A 16958-nucleotide genomic window follows, 5' to 3' on the forward strand; every position below is an offset into this window, starting at 1 on the left:
CTCCAAAATGTTGTCTGCCTTGTACTCACTATATGACTTGCAACCCCACTACCAAGACTCTGAGCCTTTGTTTCCTCATCTAAACAAGGCAGAAAACAATAGTTAATGCACATAATGTAGGGTGGTTCTGAGAATTACAAAACCCTTGAAGTATTTGGCCCAAGGAGAATTAAGTGTACACAATTATTAGAAGTGAAAAAAGAGGATGAAAGAGGAACTCTAGCATGAAAATCAAAATAAGCTAGATGGAAATTCAGAGAGAAAAGGAAGTTCAGAGCAGCACTGTCCAATAAAAAGACATGGACACAAAAATGCCAGCACATATAATTTGAAAATTTTCCGTAGCCACAATAGAAAAACCTAAGAAACAGGTAAAATTATTTTAATACGTAATGTTTAGATAACCATCTATATCCAGAAATGTTATTTCAACACAGAATCAATATTTTTTAAAAGAGGCATTTTACTTTTTTTTTTCAAGTTTTTGAAATCTTGTATTTTACTTTCAATACATCTTAATAGAGACCGACCACATTTGAAACACCTGTGGCTCATTGCTACATATCAGGCAGCAAAGGCCTAGGGTCAGTGAGCTGAGCTCTTTCCCTGACTGCTAGCTTTCAGTAATTCTTAAAACTCCTACCAGCTAACATTTCAGAGTGGCTTTGCAAAAGTCTCAATTATTACACTGAGGGATGATATAGTCTTGAGATCTTAATACAAGCTGGAGAGGCAGTGTTGTAGGATGACTGAGCAGTCATTGAGTAGACTCTGTGAGATGTAGGTTCCCAGTCCTGCTCTACTAATTCCTATGTCCTTGAACAGGTTAGCTAGTCAAAACCTGTTTTCTTATTTGTAGAATAGAGATAATGGTAGTACTTCCCCTAAGTATTGCTCTGGTGATCATGCACACAAGGCTTTAGCCCAATGTCTACAAGCCATTTCTCCAAATGTGAACTGCAGATGTTTGTATTTGGGTTTGAGAAACAGAACAGGTGTTCACTAGAATTCTAGTTATTCTTTATATATGCACACAGGAAGCATTTTAGAGCTGTTATTACTTCTACGGCTTTTGTTGATAAACCCATTGTGTTATTCCAAAGGTGGTGTTTTTCCTCACAGTGAAGATGATTTGACCTGGTGTCTAGATATGCCTCAACCTCTAGAATACTGCCTGCACATGTAAGTCCTCAAAAAGTTAATTAAAGGCATCTGGGGTTGCAGAATTCCTGAAAAATAGTTGTAATTACACTATTAAAAGTATGATCAGAAAAAAAAGTATGATTAGTGGTCAATGATGGTAATTTGACTTTTATTCTAATATTTAAATTACAAAGTTTATGTAGTTCTTTTTTAATGAGAATAGTCTTGCCAGAAATGTAGGATTTCTGAGTTGATACAAAGTCCAAACAGTGTAGGGCAAGCTTAGATGATAGGTAGTGTTTTTTTTGTTGTTGTTGTTTTGTTTTGTTTTTATTTGAGAGAGACAGACAGACAGACAGACTCCCTGCTGAGCAAGGAGCCTGAAGTGGGCCTCAATCCCAGGACCATGAGATCATGACCTGAGCCAAAGGCAGACACTTAACCAACTGAGCCACCCAGGCATCCCTGACTGGTAGTGTATTTGCCATAGAAGTAGCTCTACAAATAAATTACTAAAATATGATCTGAGTATAGCACCCTCAAGACTACCCCCAGAATTTAGTCAATTCATACTTATTAAAATTCACTACTAATTTCCTTATGAAGTTAAAAAAAAGCATACAACACTGGCATAGCACAAACACATTTATTTACTAACCAAAGGAATGATCCTAATTAAATCAACACTTTGAAATAGTTGCATGTAAAATGTTTGTGGTAAAGATAATTGAACACAGTAATGAAAAAAAAGCAGTATGGAGATTTGCTCATTGAACTGAGCTTGTTCATCCTCACAGCTAATTCCTGTCCAAAATGATGATGGAATTTTTACTCTACTTTTTCATAGATCCGCGTACAGGTGACATTGTTCATGACGCATTCCTAGAAGAACAATAGTGAAGAATTAAGTTAGTCTTGCATCGAAGCGCAATGGTAGTAGTTAAATACTAGGATCAGCATCCTACAAAACTTTATAATCTACAAAGATGGAGAAAATGATTTTTAGAATTCCTGCCATTTTGTTTAAGATGCATGTATGCTTTACTGCAAACTAAAGTATTAATTTGCAAAATCTATAAGGTATTCATTGGATCATGGCAAATGTTGTTCCTCATTTTAAAGTAAATGGAAAAAATAATATGCCCAAGAGGGCATTTTGGTGGCTTGCCCAAAATTTTACTGTCATGTAACAATGAACATAGACTAAACCCAGCTCCAGGTACAACCTCTACTACATTATCTCATGTCTCCACCACCATAAAGTGCTTTCTTAGTTATTAGTGTCTTACTGTTTACCTTATTACTTTGCAGTTTTTTTCTACCCAAACCTAGTTATTGTGTTCACGGTTAGTGATACTAAACAGTTACGTGAACTCTGAATGTAAACAAGAAGCCTAATAAGACGTAAAAAATTTGGCACTTACCACCACCAATTTCCCATCTTCCAACTTTCTTGTTATTGTGCTTTCCTTCCCATCCCATTCCTGATGTTGAACCAATGCGCCGTCTGTGAAGTTGCAGACAGTCTGCAAAAATACACTTTTTAATCTTCCAAAGTATGTTATAAGACAGATGCCGTGGCTCATAACTTCCTTAATCAACATTTTTTCATCTTTTCCTTTCTGGGTCTACTTCATTAACCCATAACGATTTTATGCTTCTCAATCTAGAGCCCCACAAAAGACACTTATTTTCTCTCACATTCCTTAAATTATTTTTCAAAACCCACTAAGTGATGAAGCTGGTACTTTCACTAATTGGTTGAACTCAATTCATAAATAATTTGGCTTTTTCATTAAGTTTTGCCTATAAACAGTAAGAATATTATTGATACAATCTATCACCGTGGAAACTTCTGTGATTTTTTTAAATTTTTTTTTAATTTATTTATGATGGGGGGGGGGGCAGAGACATAGGCAGAGGGAGAAGCAGGCTCCATGCACCGGGAGCCCGACGTTGAATTCGATCCCGGGTCTCCAGGATCGCGCCCTGGACCAAAGGCAGGCGCCAAACCGCTGTGCCACCCAGGGATCCCAACTTCTGTGATTTTTGTTGACTTATGACTAACCTGAGTTTTTCTGCCATCAGCTGTAGTTTCTTCAAACTTCTCTCCCAGATTACACGAAAACTGTGTTGTTTTCAAAGTGCTCTCAGTTTTTATGGTGAGATTTTTGCCGTCAGAAGAGATGATACAATCTGGTTTGGCCATTGCACCCACTTTTCGCAGAGCCATTCCCACTCCTGTAGGATGTTGTATCATGTTAAATAACAGAAATCCAAAGTGATAGTTTACATCACAAATGCAGCAATTCAATTGCAGTTACTGTGTTGTACATATTTTCACTTATTCACTTCTCAGTAACAAGTGTAAACACATATCCAGTACTTACCATATGCCAGCACTTAACATATACTAATTAATGGAAGCCTTGCAACAACTATGTGAGAGGTGGAGTGCACGGTCTCCATTTTACAAGATGAGAAAGTAACTTACCCCAGCTCATTTAGCTAGAAAATCAAGGAGCTGGAACCAACAGAGCAGGCAGTTTGGCTCCAAAGCTTAGCTCTTGGCCACCAATGCTATGCTGGCCTTCAGAAAGCTAGAGAAGAAATCTGGGCTTCTAAAATGGATTTAACTCATTCCACCAAATGTTGTATCATAGGACTCTACCACACCGTCTGACACATACAAAGCTATTTTTTTTAAAAGAGTTTATTTATTTATTCATGAGAGACACGGGTTGGGGGAGGGGGGAGGCAGAGACACAGGCAGAGGGAAAAGCAGGCTCCATGCTGGGAGCCCAATGTGGGACTCCATCCCGGGTCTCCAGCACGCCCCGGGCTGAAGGCGGCGCTAAACCGCTGAGCCACCCGGGCTGCCCAAAAAGCTCTTGATAAACTACACAAAATCCAAATCAATTCTGTTCAAATAGCATGGTGTTTTATGAGTTAACTGCACAATCATGGTGCTAATAAATTGGGAAAACTTTATCCTCAAAAACAGTACGCATATCAGAGCTGTGTAACTCAATTACTAGACAGATATCCTATTTAATTTAGAATCTGTGTATTTCTTCCTATTGTTAACATTTACAAGGAAACTAAGATTCAGCTCAAATCCTGGTTTCACAGATGAGACTACAACCTAAGCAGAATAACTGTCTTGATGATAAAAATTCCCCGAGGCTTGAAATGTCCTCTTGGTACCTTCTCTTTTGCAGTGTGGGGCTTGGCACCTCATGTTGTTAGTGAAGTCATTAATTCTCACTTTGGACAACTAAAAGGCTCTACTCTTCCCACACCTTGATTGTTCTCTAATGAATTGAGCCTTGACAACCTTCATGACTCTAGAACCCTGGAAACAAGCCATCCAATAAACGCATTCACTTTCCAAGTGAGAGAAACAGCATTCTTTACTTGGTCCTCACACAAGTGAACACACACAAACATTTCTTGGATATCAGTGTAGTAAGTGGCTTTCTCCAGAGTTATCTTGATCTAGATTTACAGTGCAAGAAAGAAAAAGACTGAATTCTACTTGTACTCACAGTAGCATAAATACACTCAAGATTCACTATGCAGGGGCAGCCTGGGTGGCCCAGCGGTTTAGCGCCGCCTTCCGCCCAGGGCCTGATCCTGGGGATCAAGGATCGAGTCCCACATCGGGCTCCCTGCATGGAGCCTGCTCCTCCCTCTGCCTGTGTCTCTGCCTCTCTCTCTCTCTCTCTCTCTGTCTCTGTCTCTCAGGAATGAATGAATAAATAATTTTTAAAAGTTAGGAAAAAAAAAAGATTCACTATTCAGCCTTAACCTCTCATTGCTTCGGATAAAGGCTAATGAAGGCGGATTCTCAGGTGCCACAGGGACTAGGTTTCAGGAGAGGGTCTTTGTCCTGACTTCTGCACCAGAAAGCAGTCATGTTAACATTTGTGGGATGTGCAGCTTCTAAAGCACCCTTGTGGTCCCAGCAGTCGTCTCCGGGCTGGAAGCCCCTTTTCAGATAAGATCCTCGGTAGAGTACTCCATCCCGCTTCCCAGTGGCCTGTGACAAAGGTCCTTTTCTGTTTGCTAATCCACCTAGTGTGTCAACCAGCGTACAGTTACTGTCACTGGCTTGGAAAAAAGGACAATACCAGAGAATCAAGTACTATTTTGAGAGAGGGACAGAGAGAGAGAGAGAGAGAGAGAACTGGAACCTTCCTAGAGACTCCTATTGCCTTGAAGGGTTGGAAGCCATTGAGGGCTTTCTGCGGGGCCACACCCATCCTGCATGCACTTGGGAAATGAGCCGCAGGACGGCTCTGCAGTTTCTGACTGCGGTTTTCCAACAAAACCCACTCCGGGGTGTGATCCTGGAGACCCGGGATCGAGTCCCACGTCGGGCTCCCCGCATGGAGCCTGCTTCTCCCTCTGCCTGTGTCTCTGTGGGTCTCTCACGAATAAACAAATAAAATCTCAATCAATTAATCAATCCATCCATCCCTCCATCCCACTCCCTGCCTCGTGGTCCCTCACCCTCGGGCCGAGGGCGCAGGGCGGCAGCGGGGCCAAGCGGGCCCTGGGACGGGCCACCTGCCCACGGGGCGCCCGGGGCTGGCAGCGACCTTCTGCCCGGGGGCGAGGAGAGCCCGCCGGTTCCCCCGGGGAGGGCGGGGGTGGGGGATGCTGAGGCGGGGCCCCCATTCAGCCCTTCCAAAGGGTTTCTGCCGGACACCGCGCCCCGCGGAGCAGGGGGACCCGCACGCCATCTGGGCACCAAAGATGCGGCGGCGCGGGAGCCCGGGGGGGGGGGGGCGGGGAGGGCGAGCGCAGGGAGGGTGTCGGGGCCGCCTGAGGTGGGGGTGGGGGTGGGGGTCGGGGGGAGCGCGCCCGAGGCCGGGAGGCAGCGCAGGTGGAAGGCAGGCGACGGCGCCCGCTCTCCCCGCGCTGGGCCACGTGCGGCCGCGGGGGGCGGGGGGCGGGGGGCGGGGGCCGGGCCGGCCGACAGCCGGGCTCAGCACGCGGACGGCGCCGCCGGGCCGGGAGCCTCACCTACTTCCTTCATGTATTCGTCAAAGCCCTTGCTCTCCACTAAACGCCATCTTCCTACCAGCTGCTGAATGGTGGCCATGGTGGGCGCGGGCGGGCGTGCGGAGCGAGCGGGGAAGCGGAGCCGGCGGCAGGAAAACCGCCGCGGCGGCCTTATAAAGGCGGCGCGCGCCGGGCGGCTCCGAGGGGCCAATGGGAGGCGCCCCTCGCCAGGCCCCGCCCCCGCCCCGCCCCTCGCCAGGCCCCGCCCCCGCGCGCTCCCCGGGGCCTCTCTCCCCCGGGTCGCCAAGTGCGAACCCGCTCCACCTGCCGGGGGACCGAGGTAGGCTGCGGGGAGGCGAGGTGGCTCCCCCCGCCACCTCCGCGCTTCCTGCAAGCAGGGACTCGCCCGGCGCGCCCCACGCCGCCCGGGACGCCTGCGCCTGCACGTCGCAGAGCCTCCGCGGAGCCGGGGAACCCGAGGGGCCGCTGTTGGGGGGGCGGGGGGCGGGCGCGGGCCCTCCCCCCTCCTCCTCCCCTCCCCTCCCCCGCTTTACCTCCCACGCCGCCACTCTTTTTTTGCTCTCCGAAATACCCGAGTGAATCACCAGTCCCGGCTGGGCGTGGCGGGTAGCGGGGCAGGGATTGATTGATCGGTGGCGGTCTGGCCGACTGGTGGATGAACTTCTTGGCCTCCCTCGGGTCTGCTCCTAGTCGGGGGGACTAACCCACACCCCACACCTCCCCGGGGGAGCCTGTGCCCCCCCCCCCGGGCCGCCCCTCACCTCTCGCCTCAACTCCCTCCTCCACTCCTGTCCAGGTATAGGGCCTCCGGGAGACTGTATGCCTTATTTGAGTTAGACGGTTTTATCAGAAGGTGCAGGGCAGGGGAAGATGTCCCAAAAAGTTCAGTTTCCAAACTAAAGCTCCTTAAGATTCCTGATTCTGGGAAACTAACAAAGGGTTGCAGAAAGGGAGGCGGGGCGAGGGGGGGGTAACTGGGTGCCGGGCACTGAGGACGGTACTTGATGGGATGAGCACTGGGGGTCACACTCTATGTTGGCAAATTGAAATTGAACATCAATGAAAATATATATTTAAAAAGTTTTTTTAAAAAGTGTGAGTTTAAGTGACTGTCATTGCTATGAAATGTACCCATCAAGAATGTGGTGTTGGAGACACCTGGGTGGCTCAGTGGTTGAGCGCCTTCCTTCAGCCCCGAGGGTGATTCTACAGTCCTGGGATCGAGTCCCGCATCGGGCTCCCTGCGGGCAGCCTGCTTCTCCCTTTGCCTATGTCTCTCCTCTCTCTCTCTTATGAATAAATAAATAAAATATTTTAAAAAGATGAATGTGTTATTCGTTTACATTCCTAGTGGATTCACCCCTTCATAGTTTGTTCTGACTCCCAAGTGTTTAGACTCCAGCGCTTTCCTCTGTGCCTTTAATTATACTAATACCCTGTATTTGTTGTGTAGAACACTATACTTGTCAAAGTGTACTTGTCATGGTATCTTACTATGTGATCCCAGGTCCTTGTAGGAGTGGGTGGTGATGAGGTGAGAAAGTTGCCATGCAGAGAGGCCAGCTGCCTTGGTGGAGATAAGGTTCATTTATTGAATGTCTGCTTGTGCTGGAGGCTGTGCTTCCTGCATACTTTCTATCCATTAACTCTGAGCTCCACTAAATTTTTGCTAGTGTTATCCCCATTTTTTGAAAGAGGACATAAGGCAGGGAATGTTTGCAAAGTGGTAAAACCAGAATCCCTGTCCAGTCCTCACTTCAGATCTTGTGAAACAGGACCACACCTGGTTGCCTCTAGCTCACTGTCCTCATAGAGCTGAGAGGAGAGGCTACCCAGTCACCTGACCCATACCAAGACAATGGTTCATGTTCCATCCCCAACAAACTGACATCTGAGGTTGGTCATTTCCCCTCATGCCTCAGGACATTTACTCCCCTGAACCATAATTCTTTTATTTCAAATCCCTGCCCTAATGTTAGGATCACTCCAGTTTTTCTTGTGGTACCATTTTAATACTGAAGTGACTCAGGCCATGTAGCTGTGCCATTAAGAACTTGGATGTCCCACACCTGAGGCTGTACATCTGAGAAACTGTTCAAGTTCTGAGGTCATTTGTTCAGTGATGCAAGTGCTGCCTTCTCTACACTTAGGACGGCTTGCTGCCCCTGCCTCCTACAGAGGCAGCTCCTGTTGCGTTTGGACTTGCATACTTAATATGCTGGCTCTACATGTTTTATCCATTTTTGTATAGAACATAATAATAGCCAAAACTCTGTACTGGAGTACTAATTTTTAGATTATCATAATCAACCATGTCACAGAAATTACAAAAGGAGAATGGCATTCTGGTACTAAATACATAAATACTTAAGAAATAGTTTTTAAACTGGAGGTGTTACTAAAACTTAACTTTTAAACACACTCTTTGATGTAATGAGTGGAAATAATCCTTTTGGGGTTAACACACCCCAAGAAACAGAAAGATATAGGCCAAAATACCTGGGAGTCTCCTGAACCAAAAAAGGGCATGGTGACTGCTTTGCTACTGTGGGTGACACACTTCATAGTAGATAAGAAAACTGAGTTTCTGGAGATACTAAATAAAACTGCACCTGCCATATAAATGATGGTCTTCTAGTGCTATGGAGGGGAGAGTTGCTGGTAGGCTTTGGTTCTTTAACCATTTTCACTATGAATAACGTGTCATTATTGTTGTTCTGGTGCTTCTCATTTTGATATATATATTTTTTTCATATATATACACATATGGAAAGAGATGGGAGTAGATTATTTCTAATGCCCCTTAAGCCCTGAAAGACCTGAATTCAGATTCTCTTCCCCCCCTTTTTTTTTTAAAGATTTCATTTATTTTTTCATGAGAGGCACTGAGAGGCGGAGACATAAATAGAGGGAGAAGCAGGTTCCCATGCGGGACTCAATCCTGGAGCCCAGGATCACAACTTGAGCCAAGGGTAGACGCTCAACCGTTGAGCCACCCAGGTGTCCCAATTCCCTTCCTTTCTTAAAAAAAAAAAAAAAAATGATAATGGATTTCAAGTTCTGAAAAACAAAGTATTCCCTTGACCTGCTAACTGAAGTTCTAGGCTACTTGACTTGAACCCAATATAACATGTAAAAACCAAAAATGTTGTAAAAACAAATCTGATTAAAATCTTGTATGACTTTATGGGATGGTTGAGTATCTCTTCATTGGAGAAAGGGAGCATTATTACTTGATCGAGATTAATTATGTTACGATACAGGGACAAGAAAAAATAGTTTTATTCTAAACCTGTCCTTACAAATTTAAGTGACTACACTGGTCACTAGTTTTAGCAGCGATACAGAGGCAAGGTAGGTGTCACATTGTGCCTTCCCTTCATGCTGGAGGATAATGACATGTTTATTCATAGTGAAAATGGTTAAAGAACCAAAGCCTACCAGCAACTCTCCCCTCCATAGCTCTAGAAGACCATCATTTGTAAGGCAGGTGCAGTTTTACTTAATATCTCCAGAAACTCAGTTTTCTTATCTACGAAATTAACAAGGTAAGAATTACACCAATTGATTTCTTAGGTCCCTTTCAGCTTATCTCCTTAGTAGTTCATGGCCCTGAAAAATATACTCAAAATTACTCTATTCCCACCTAGTGGTAAAACAGAATATTTCCCTCGACTTTTGTTGGATGGATGTAATAGTTGGTCAGCTTCATATTCCACAAACTCGCATCTAAGTTTAGTGTGTGTTATGTCATTTTATTTAAAGACAACCTCCTAGTTTGTGTGGATAAATGTGCCTTCCACAAAGCTGATTGTTGTACCTAATCCTTTCCTAAGGACCCTAAGCGTTGGTGGCCAGGAAGTATGCAGCTGGTAGAGAAAGAGCACCACATGAAAGCAATCATTGGAGAGACTACCCAAAGCAATCCATGTTCCAACAGCTGTGTCTCTTCTTAGTACATGCGCAGATTAAGCAAAAAAGAAGGCAGGGGGAGGGGCTTTATAGTGAACACTATAAAGCAATACCTCTCAAAGTTTAGTGTGCAAACAATTTACCTGGGGATCTTGTGAAAATGCAGTCAGTAGTTTCCATAGCAGGGCACAAGATCCTGCATTTCTAACAAACTCCCAGGCGAAGCTAGTGTTACTGGTTTGGGGACCATGCTTTGAGTAGCAAAGCTATAGGGTATATAAGAACTTGCAAATGGCTTTGCCACATCAGGGTGCTTCTCCCTTCTGAGCTTAAGGATTTCTGATTATATCCCCATAAAAATATATAGAAAAGACAGGAAATTGAACAAACTCACTCCAAAAATTATCTTACTCAACATTTAGACTTTTTTCTAATTTAACCCGAGGCAGCTATTTTCCTGTCTGCTCACCAGGACTTCAAATGCGGTAGGGAGGGGTGGATAATACGTTAATTTAAATCTAGTTTCTCTCTTAAATTTTATAGCCAGTTTTTTGATCTGATTCTTCCGTGTCTTGCTCACTCATGCTTGTGTATCCCTATCTGGTTTTAAAACCAGGTATTCCTTAAGAAAATCCCACTTGGAATCAGTTCCAAAAGAAAAGCATAACAAGTGGATAGAGCATGGATCTGCATCTTGTCAAGTTGTCTGTAACAGCAAAAACTTCCCAGATAAGGATAAGATCAGGAAGCTACACAGCTTCAGGCACACCCTCAAGTTTTAAACCCTTCAGTGTATCCAGCCATGACAAGCTACCATTCATCAATGGAAGGTTGTTTTCTTTTGTTTTTGGTAATAAGATTTTCTCACTAAAGCATTTATAAAAATGGAGTTCTTTTATGAATTTTGTCCTTTCACTGGAGGCAGTTTGATTCTTCCCCAACATGCCTGCAAATTCATAGCCATTAAAATTTCCCAGTTGCCTAAATAATTCATCATAAGTATGTGCTTGCTAAGTTCACTGGATGTGAGAATAGAGAGAAAAGGAGACATTGCAAAAGTTACAATAAAAGTTACAATTTTAGGAGGTTATAATGAAGGTTGTTGGTTTTAAATGACGCAGAGGATAGAGTGGCTTATCTCAGTATAAGATCAATCCATTTCTCTTCTTACATAGGTCTTCCTATTGTCCAGACAAATATTGTTGGGTATGACCTTTGTCATTAGCTCATGGTAAGACATTAGCAAAATATGTAGTCCCTTCAATCCTTGTGTGGGTGGTAGTCAGTGTTCCAGGTCTAAAACAACATGTAAGAGGGTATCTTGAAATGGAGCAGGAAGAGGCTTGTAAGACCATCCCAATAAACACAAAATCAGTAAAAACACTGTGCTTATCAGGCAACACTGTCTCAAAACAAATCACCTAGCATCCTCAACCTCCTGAAACCCACCATCAGCCAAATTGCCACTCCTAATATATATCATATTATATTATATTATATTATATTATATTATATTATATTATATTATTTTATATTCAAAGTCTGGGGTTGGCCCAGCTGCAAGCACACAGACAAATTCATAAAGTATGCTTTTGTCCTTTGAAAAATGCCCAAACAGGGGCGCCTGGGTGGCTCAGTCCCTTTAGCATCTGCCTTCTACTTAGGTCATGATCCCAGGGTCCTGAATGGAGTCCTGTATCAGCCATCCTGCTCAGTGGGGAGTCTGCTTCTCCCTCTAGCCCTCTTACTCCTGCCCCCCAACTTGTACTCTCTCTATCTCAAATACATACATACATACATCAAAAAAATTAAAACTGCAAAAACAAATACCTCCAAATTAGATTTTTCCACTAGAAGAGGCCAAATTCTTTTCTGGCAGATTATACGTTCCCATTTTTCAGTCCCACTTTCCACGTGATACTCTGTGATTTAAGGTTCTCTCCCCCAGACTCTAACACCATTTGATCATTTCTCTTTATTAATTTTTATCCATAAGACTTCATTTTTAAGATTTTTTTTATGATAGAGAGGGAGAGAGAGAGATTGAGGCAGAGACACAGGCAGAGGGAGAAGCAGGCTCCATGCAAGGAGCCTGACGCTGGACTCGACCCCGGGTCTCTGGGATCACACCCTGGGCCGAAGGCGGCCCTAAACCGCTGGGCCACCGGGGCTGCCCACCAAAGACACTTTCTCAATCCTAACTCTCATCCTCTTTACCTGGTGGTGGGAAGAGCTATTCTAAATCCCCCAGAGTATTACACAAAACACAGTATTGCACAGTATTACAAAAAACAGCATCGAGCTGATTCTGTGTACTCCTCTAAAGGAGCTAAGAGAGGGGATGGGTATCTTTATTCATCTACTTTTAAACAATGTAGGACACTTTTTGTCCACTGGCTCACATCTGCATCGATCACACTTAAAGATATAAATCCAACAGCGTGTAGTGAAAGGTTTATTGTACTCTCATGCATCATTTCCCCACACTGTCCTGCCTCTTATATGCCCTCATTCCTCTTTATTGACTCACAAATGAACAAATAGTGAGAAACCAATCTGCGGTTCCAATGAACCACATTCTGTTTTCTGCATTGGCTAAACAGTGTGGTTTCATACACCTCTTCAAGCCCTATGTTATCATTGAGGTGGGTGTTACCCATTGAGGGCAACCATGATCTTGGTTTGGGTCTAATTTAGAAGGTGGGAATAAAGAATATTTGTGCTACAAATCTCAAATTTTGTCACCTACTTTGCAGCCTCAACATACATAGTTAATCTCTCAGGACAAAGCCTGGTTTCCTAATGGCTCTTCTGTGTTGGTTAGCAGAACTGACTGCACTGTTTTTTGCATAGCCATGATATGGTGTTGTCCTAGTATAATTAAAAATAATGCTCTCTTTCACTCCAAATATCACAGATTGAATGATGTTGGGTAAAGAGTTGTGAGACTTGATTCTTACCTATCAGGCAGTTCCAAAGTCTAAATTTCGAGTACAGCATTATCATGGCACTCTAGTATCATCTAATGTAAAACCTGAGGTTTGTTTTACAGGAGGGAAAAAGTGCCATAGGGCCATAGTCAATCTTTCCCTACTCACGTGGTAGACAAATGTGTCATGTGTGGACTGCTCTGCTTACCCACACACCAAGAGCCAGAGAAGCTGTCCACACAAGACCAATTCCTTTGATTAAAGTCGGGCTACAATTTCAGATCACCTAATAATTATGTGAAATAACTTTTAGCCATTGCCTTCAAGGAGTTTGTTAACCTAAGCTTACACCAGCTAAGGAACTGCTTTTTTTTTTTTTTCTTTTTTCTTTTAACCAGCTAAGGAACTTTTTTTTTTTTTTTTTAACATTTGTTAAAGATCTTCTGTTTTAGTTCAGCACATTCTGGAAATTCCCAGATATTAAATGTCTTTGAAAATGTCAGATAAATTCATTTTATCTTTATAATATTAAGTGAATTTTCCAAGAAGATATCACACCATCTTTTTAGGGTGGGGGAAGGGATACATAGTCCTGTTGCTTTCAATTGTATCCTGGAAACTCTAGAGTTTTCTTTGTTTGTCTGAACAGGTCATCTCTTCAGCAGGAACCAGGTGGGTGTACTAAATGGATACATCCTGTTTAAAATAAATGTGCCAAATGCCGCAAAGCTACCATCTAATCAGGAGATTAGAAAGATCTCATCTGAGAAATACTGGGTTCAAGACCGTGATGCAACCCACATCACTACCCACCTCACTCTGTGTTTTAGAGTGAGTTCCTTACATGAACTTGGAAATAAACTGACATTTAGCTGTCCTCAAGGTTGTGGCACATGCTGAGATACACAACTTGCATCATAAAATCTGCCAGCGTACAAGTTGAAACAAGGATCCTGCACCACCCCAGCCAGATTGGTAAGGACCAGAAAATCTTGCTGTGTCCCCTTTCTCGTGTCATTTACATCCACTTTCAGTAGAAACTATATGTGGTTCCTGGGGGAAGAATGTGGCTCTGTTACGACAAGTTTTATTGCATTTGTTGCATGGTATAAAATATTGTCACTTCTGTAGCTATGTTATCAGTACATCCTGTAAAGTAGTAAAACTCTAGTTAGTCAAAACAACAACAACAACAACAACCTGATGGACGTATAATAATTAATCCTCTTAGAAGCTACAGACCCAAACCAGTCTTGCAAAGAACCCCTTAAACTGAAATATATCCCAAAACTCTCTTTTCTTCTACTATTCTAGAATAGTATCAGCCTCTAGAAATTGGAAAGAATATCATTTACCAGTGTCCCTTTGAATATTACTTACTATATGAGTGTTATTTAAGTCATTTGCTATATGAAAAAAAAGTTGTTTTAATTGACTGCCTTTCCACTGTATTGTATTTTGATGGACATAATTATTCTTGATGTATATTTACAGATACAGAAGTTTGCTCCATTATGGAACAGAAAATCATAACTATCTAATATTTTACCTGAAAGCAGGTAGGGATATAAATCACAATTAAAATAAAAATCACTTCTGAATCAACAATGCTTTCATTTATCACTTTCCAATAAACATGAATAGTGACACTAAATCCTGTGAGAAATGTAACAGGTTTCCTTTTGATTTAAGCTTTACTGAGCTACTGGCTATAGCCTCTCATTTCACAGGGCAAGGCTCTAGTTCTTTCACATGCTCATCTTTCTCAGCTCAAAGCCTTAAGTCTGCAGGGCTCTGAGGAAACCTAGCTAGTTCAAGTCACTAGTGCATATTCAGAAGTAAAATTTGACCTCTGGTGTCCACACCCAAGTTGTATAATTTTTAATTGCATCTTTTGGCAGCAGTTCCTAGTCAGACCTGATCTTGGCCCAATCGGCTGTTGCTTGAGCATACATATTATTAGTAAATCCTTTAAAGTTATATAGTTTCATTTCTGAATATGCACTTGTGACTTGGATTCAGAACTAAAGACGAATCTTAAAATCCTAGAGTTCGGAGGAATTATAGATGTCTTCTACTTCAGCTAAAGCCTATTAAGTTTCTCTCAATACAAATAAAGCCAGTCTCTACTTAAATCCTTCTGGTGATAGAGGCCTCACATTTTCCCACCAAGACGCCCTTTCTATGTTCTAATAGTTTTCATTGGGACAAAGCCATAATCTCTATATTGTGCTGAAATCTGCTTCCAGTAATTTTTAGCTCTTGGTCTTAGGTTGACCCTCTGAAATAATGGAATGTTTGCTCATTTATTCTTCCATAGGCCTTTACAAGGCCTATAAGTATTTGATGATGATATATCATCATCATACCCAAATGTACTATATGTAAGATACCTGAGAGAACTAGAAATAAAACTCTATAAAGTATGTGTTGTATGTATGTGTATGTATATATGTGTGCACATATGTATATATATGTATGTATGTGTGTATGGATATCTGTGTGCATATATATATATATATATATATATATATATAGAGAGAGAGAGAGAGAGAGAAGGAGAGGGAGAAAAAGAGACATGGAGAAGGAGAGGGAGAAAAAGAGACATGGAGAAGGAGAGGGAGAGGGGCATGAGTTTATAGGAAAAATAATAGTGAAAAAGAAGAATAGTGAAAATGAAAACTAAGATGGGCACCTGGGTGGCTCAGTGGTTGAGTGTCTGCCTTTGGCTCAGGTTGTGATCCCAGAGTCCTGGGATTGAGTCCCGCATCGGGCTCCCCACAAGCTCCCTCTGCCTATGTCTCTGCCTCTCTCTCTCTCTCTCTCTCTCTCTCTCATTAATAATAAAACAAAATAAATAAAATAAAATAAAATAAAATAAAATGAAAAATAAAGCAAGAGGATTGGCCTAAAAATTAAATTATTTCTATTAGTCATATTTGGCCTATGAATTGATGATTACAGCAATACTATTGTATGGACTTTAAGTAGCTATGGAGAATTTAGCACTATAATTAATTATGCAATTGCGTGGCTTCCACCTTTGTTCCTCAGGAAAAACCATATGTCTCATATAAATATAATTTGTTCACTATTTAAACTGTAACAGGGACTTTTAGGTGCCTCAAATTTCTTCAAAAAAAATGTCACAATCTCTGTAGCCTCAATTGTCCTTTGTCTTCACTTGAAAAAGATTATCTTAAGAAGATTATTTAAGAATTGAATTAGAGCAGCTTTTGTGTCTATCATAACCACCCTTAAATACTTTAAGATATGCCAGGCAAAGAAACACTAGCACCACTCATAAAGCAATCATTTTATTAAGTATCCACCCTAAAAGCATAAAGCATAATCCTAGGACAGTGGCCTAGGATATAGAAGACCCTCTTTCTAGAATTTACGGTGCTACAAAATAACTGTATAAACATAGATTTTTGTTTCTTAACTGTAAAATGAGAAGAGAATAAATCAATTTTATTAGTTTCAGATCTTTAACAATCTAAAAAGAAAGCTGCATTGACAATAACAACAAAAAATCGGGATCCCTGGGTGGCGCAGCGGTTTGGCGCCTGTCTTTGGCTCGGGTCGCGATCCTGGAGACCCGGGATCGAATCCCACATCGGGCTCCCGGTGCATGGAGCCTGCTTCTCCCTCTGCCTGTGTCTCTGCCTCTCTGCCTCTCTCTCTCTCTCTCTATCATAAGTAAATAAAAAATATCTTTAAAAAAAATAACAACAAAAAATCCTAATTGTGTCTTTTAATCATTTTTCATCTAATTTAAGGGTGTAATATAATGGTTGAAAATTAATATTTATGTTATTGACTGTTTTCAGATCCAGACTCCTGAGCAAATTTCATAATATAACCTTAATTCTTACTGCCCAGCCTACTTCTACCCCACAAGATCTTGCTGAAGGGGGAGTTATAAGTAGAGTAAGATGG

The 16958-nt window shown here is 42.3% G+C and overlaps 1 protein-coding gene across 1 annotated transcript; it reads right to left on the reverse strand.

Annotated features, from left to right (window-relative positions):
* Positions 1 to 1775: 1775 nt before the first annotated feature.
* On the reverse strand, positions 1776 to 6327 carry FABP5 (fatty acid binding protein 5). The gene is made up of 4 exons (XM_055318446.1): positions 6175 to 6327; positions 3212 to 3384; positions 2568 to 2669; positions 1776 to 2025 (listed from the first exon to the last, which is right to left on the reverse strand). Exons 1-4 carry the CDS (start codon positions 6251 to 6253, stop codon positions 1972 to 1974), a joined length of 408 nt encoding a protein of 135 aa, XP_055174421.1. The 5' UTR covers positions 6254 to 6327; the 3' UTR covers positions 1776 to 1971.
* Between the last annotated feature and the right edge of the window lie 10631 nt (positions 6328 to 16958).

This window comes from Nyctereutes procyonoides, unplaced genomic scaffold (genome assembly GCF_905146905.1).
Source record: "Nyctereutes procyonoides isolate TBG_1078 unplaced genomic scaffold, NYPRO_anot_genome, whole genome shotgun sequence".
Taxonomy (NCBI): domain Eukaryota; kingdom Metazoa; phylum Chordata; class Mammalia; order Carnivora; family Canidae; genus Nyctereutes; species Nyctereutes procyonoides.

Bases quoted from the DNA above. Each gene is read 5' to 3' on its own strand.
- FABP5 (XM_055318446.1), bottom strand. From the start codon at position 6,253: ATGGCCACCATTCAGCAGCTGGTAGGAAGATGGCGTTTAGTGGAGAGC. The intron at 2,670-3,211 runs GTTAGTCATAAG...GTATTTTTGCAG, and splicing joins CTGATGGCAGAAAAACTCAG to ACTGTCTGCAACTTCACAGA. The intron at 2,026-2,567 runs GTAAGTGCCAAA...TTGTTCTTCTAG, and splicing joins AAGATGGGAAATTGGTGGTG to GAATGCGTCATGAACAATGT.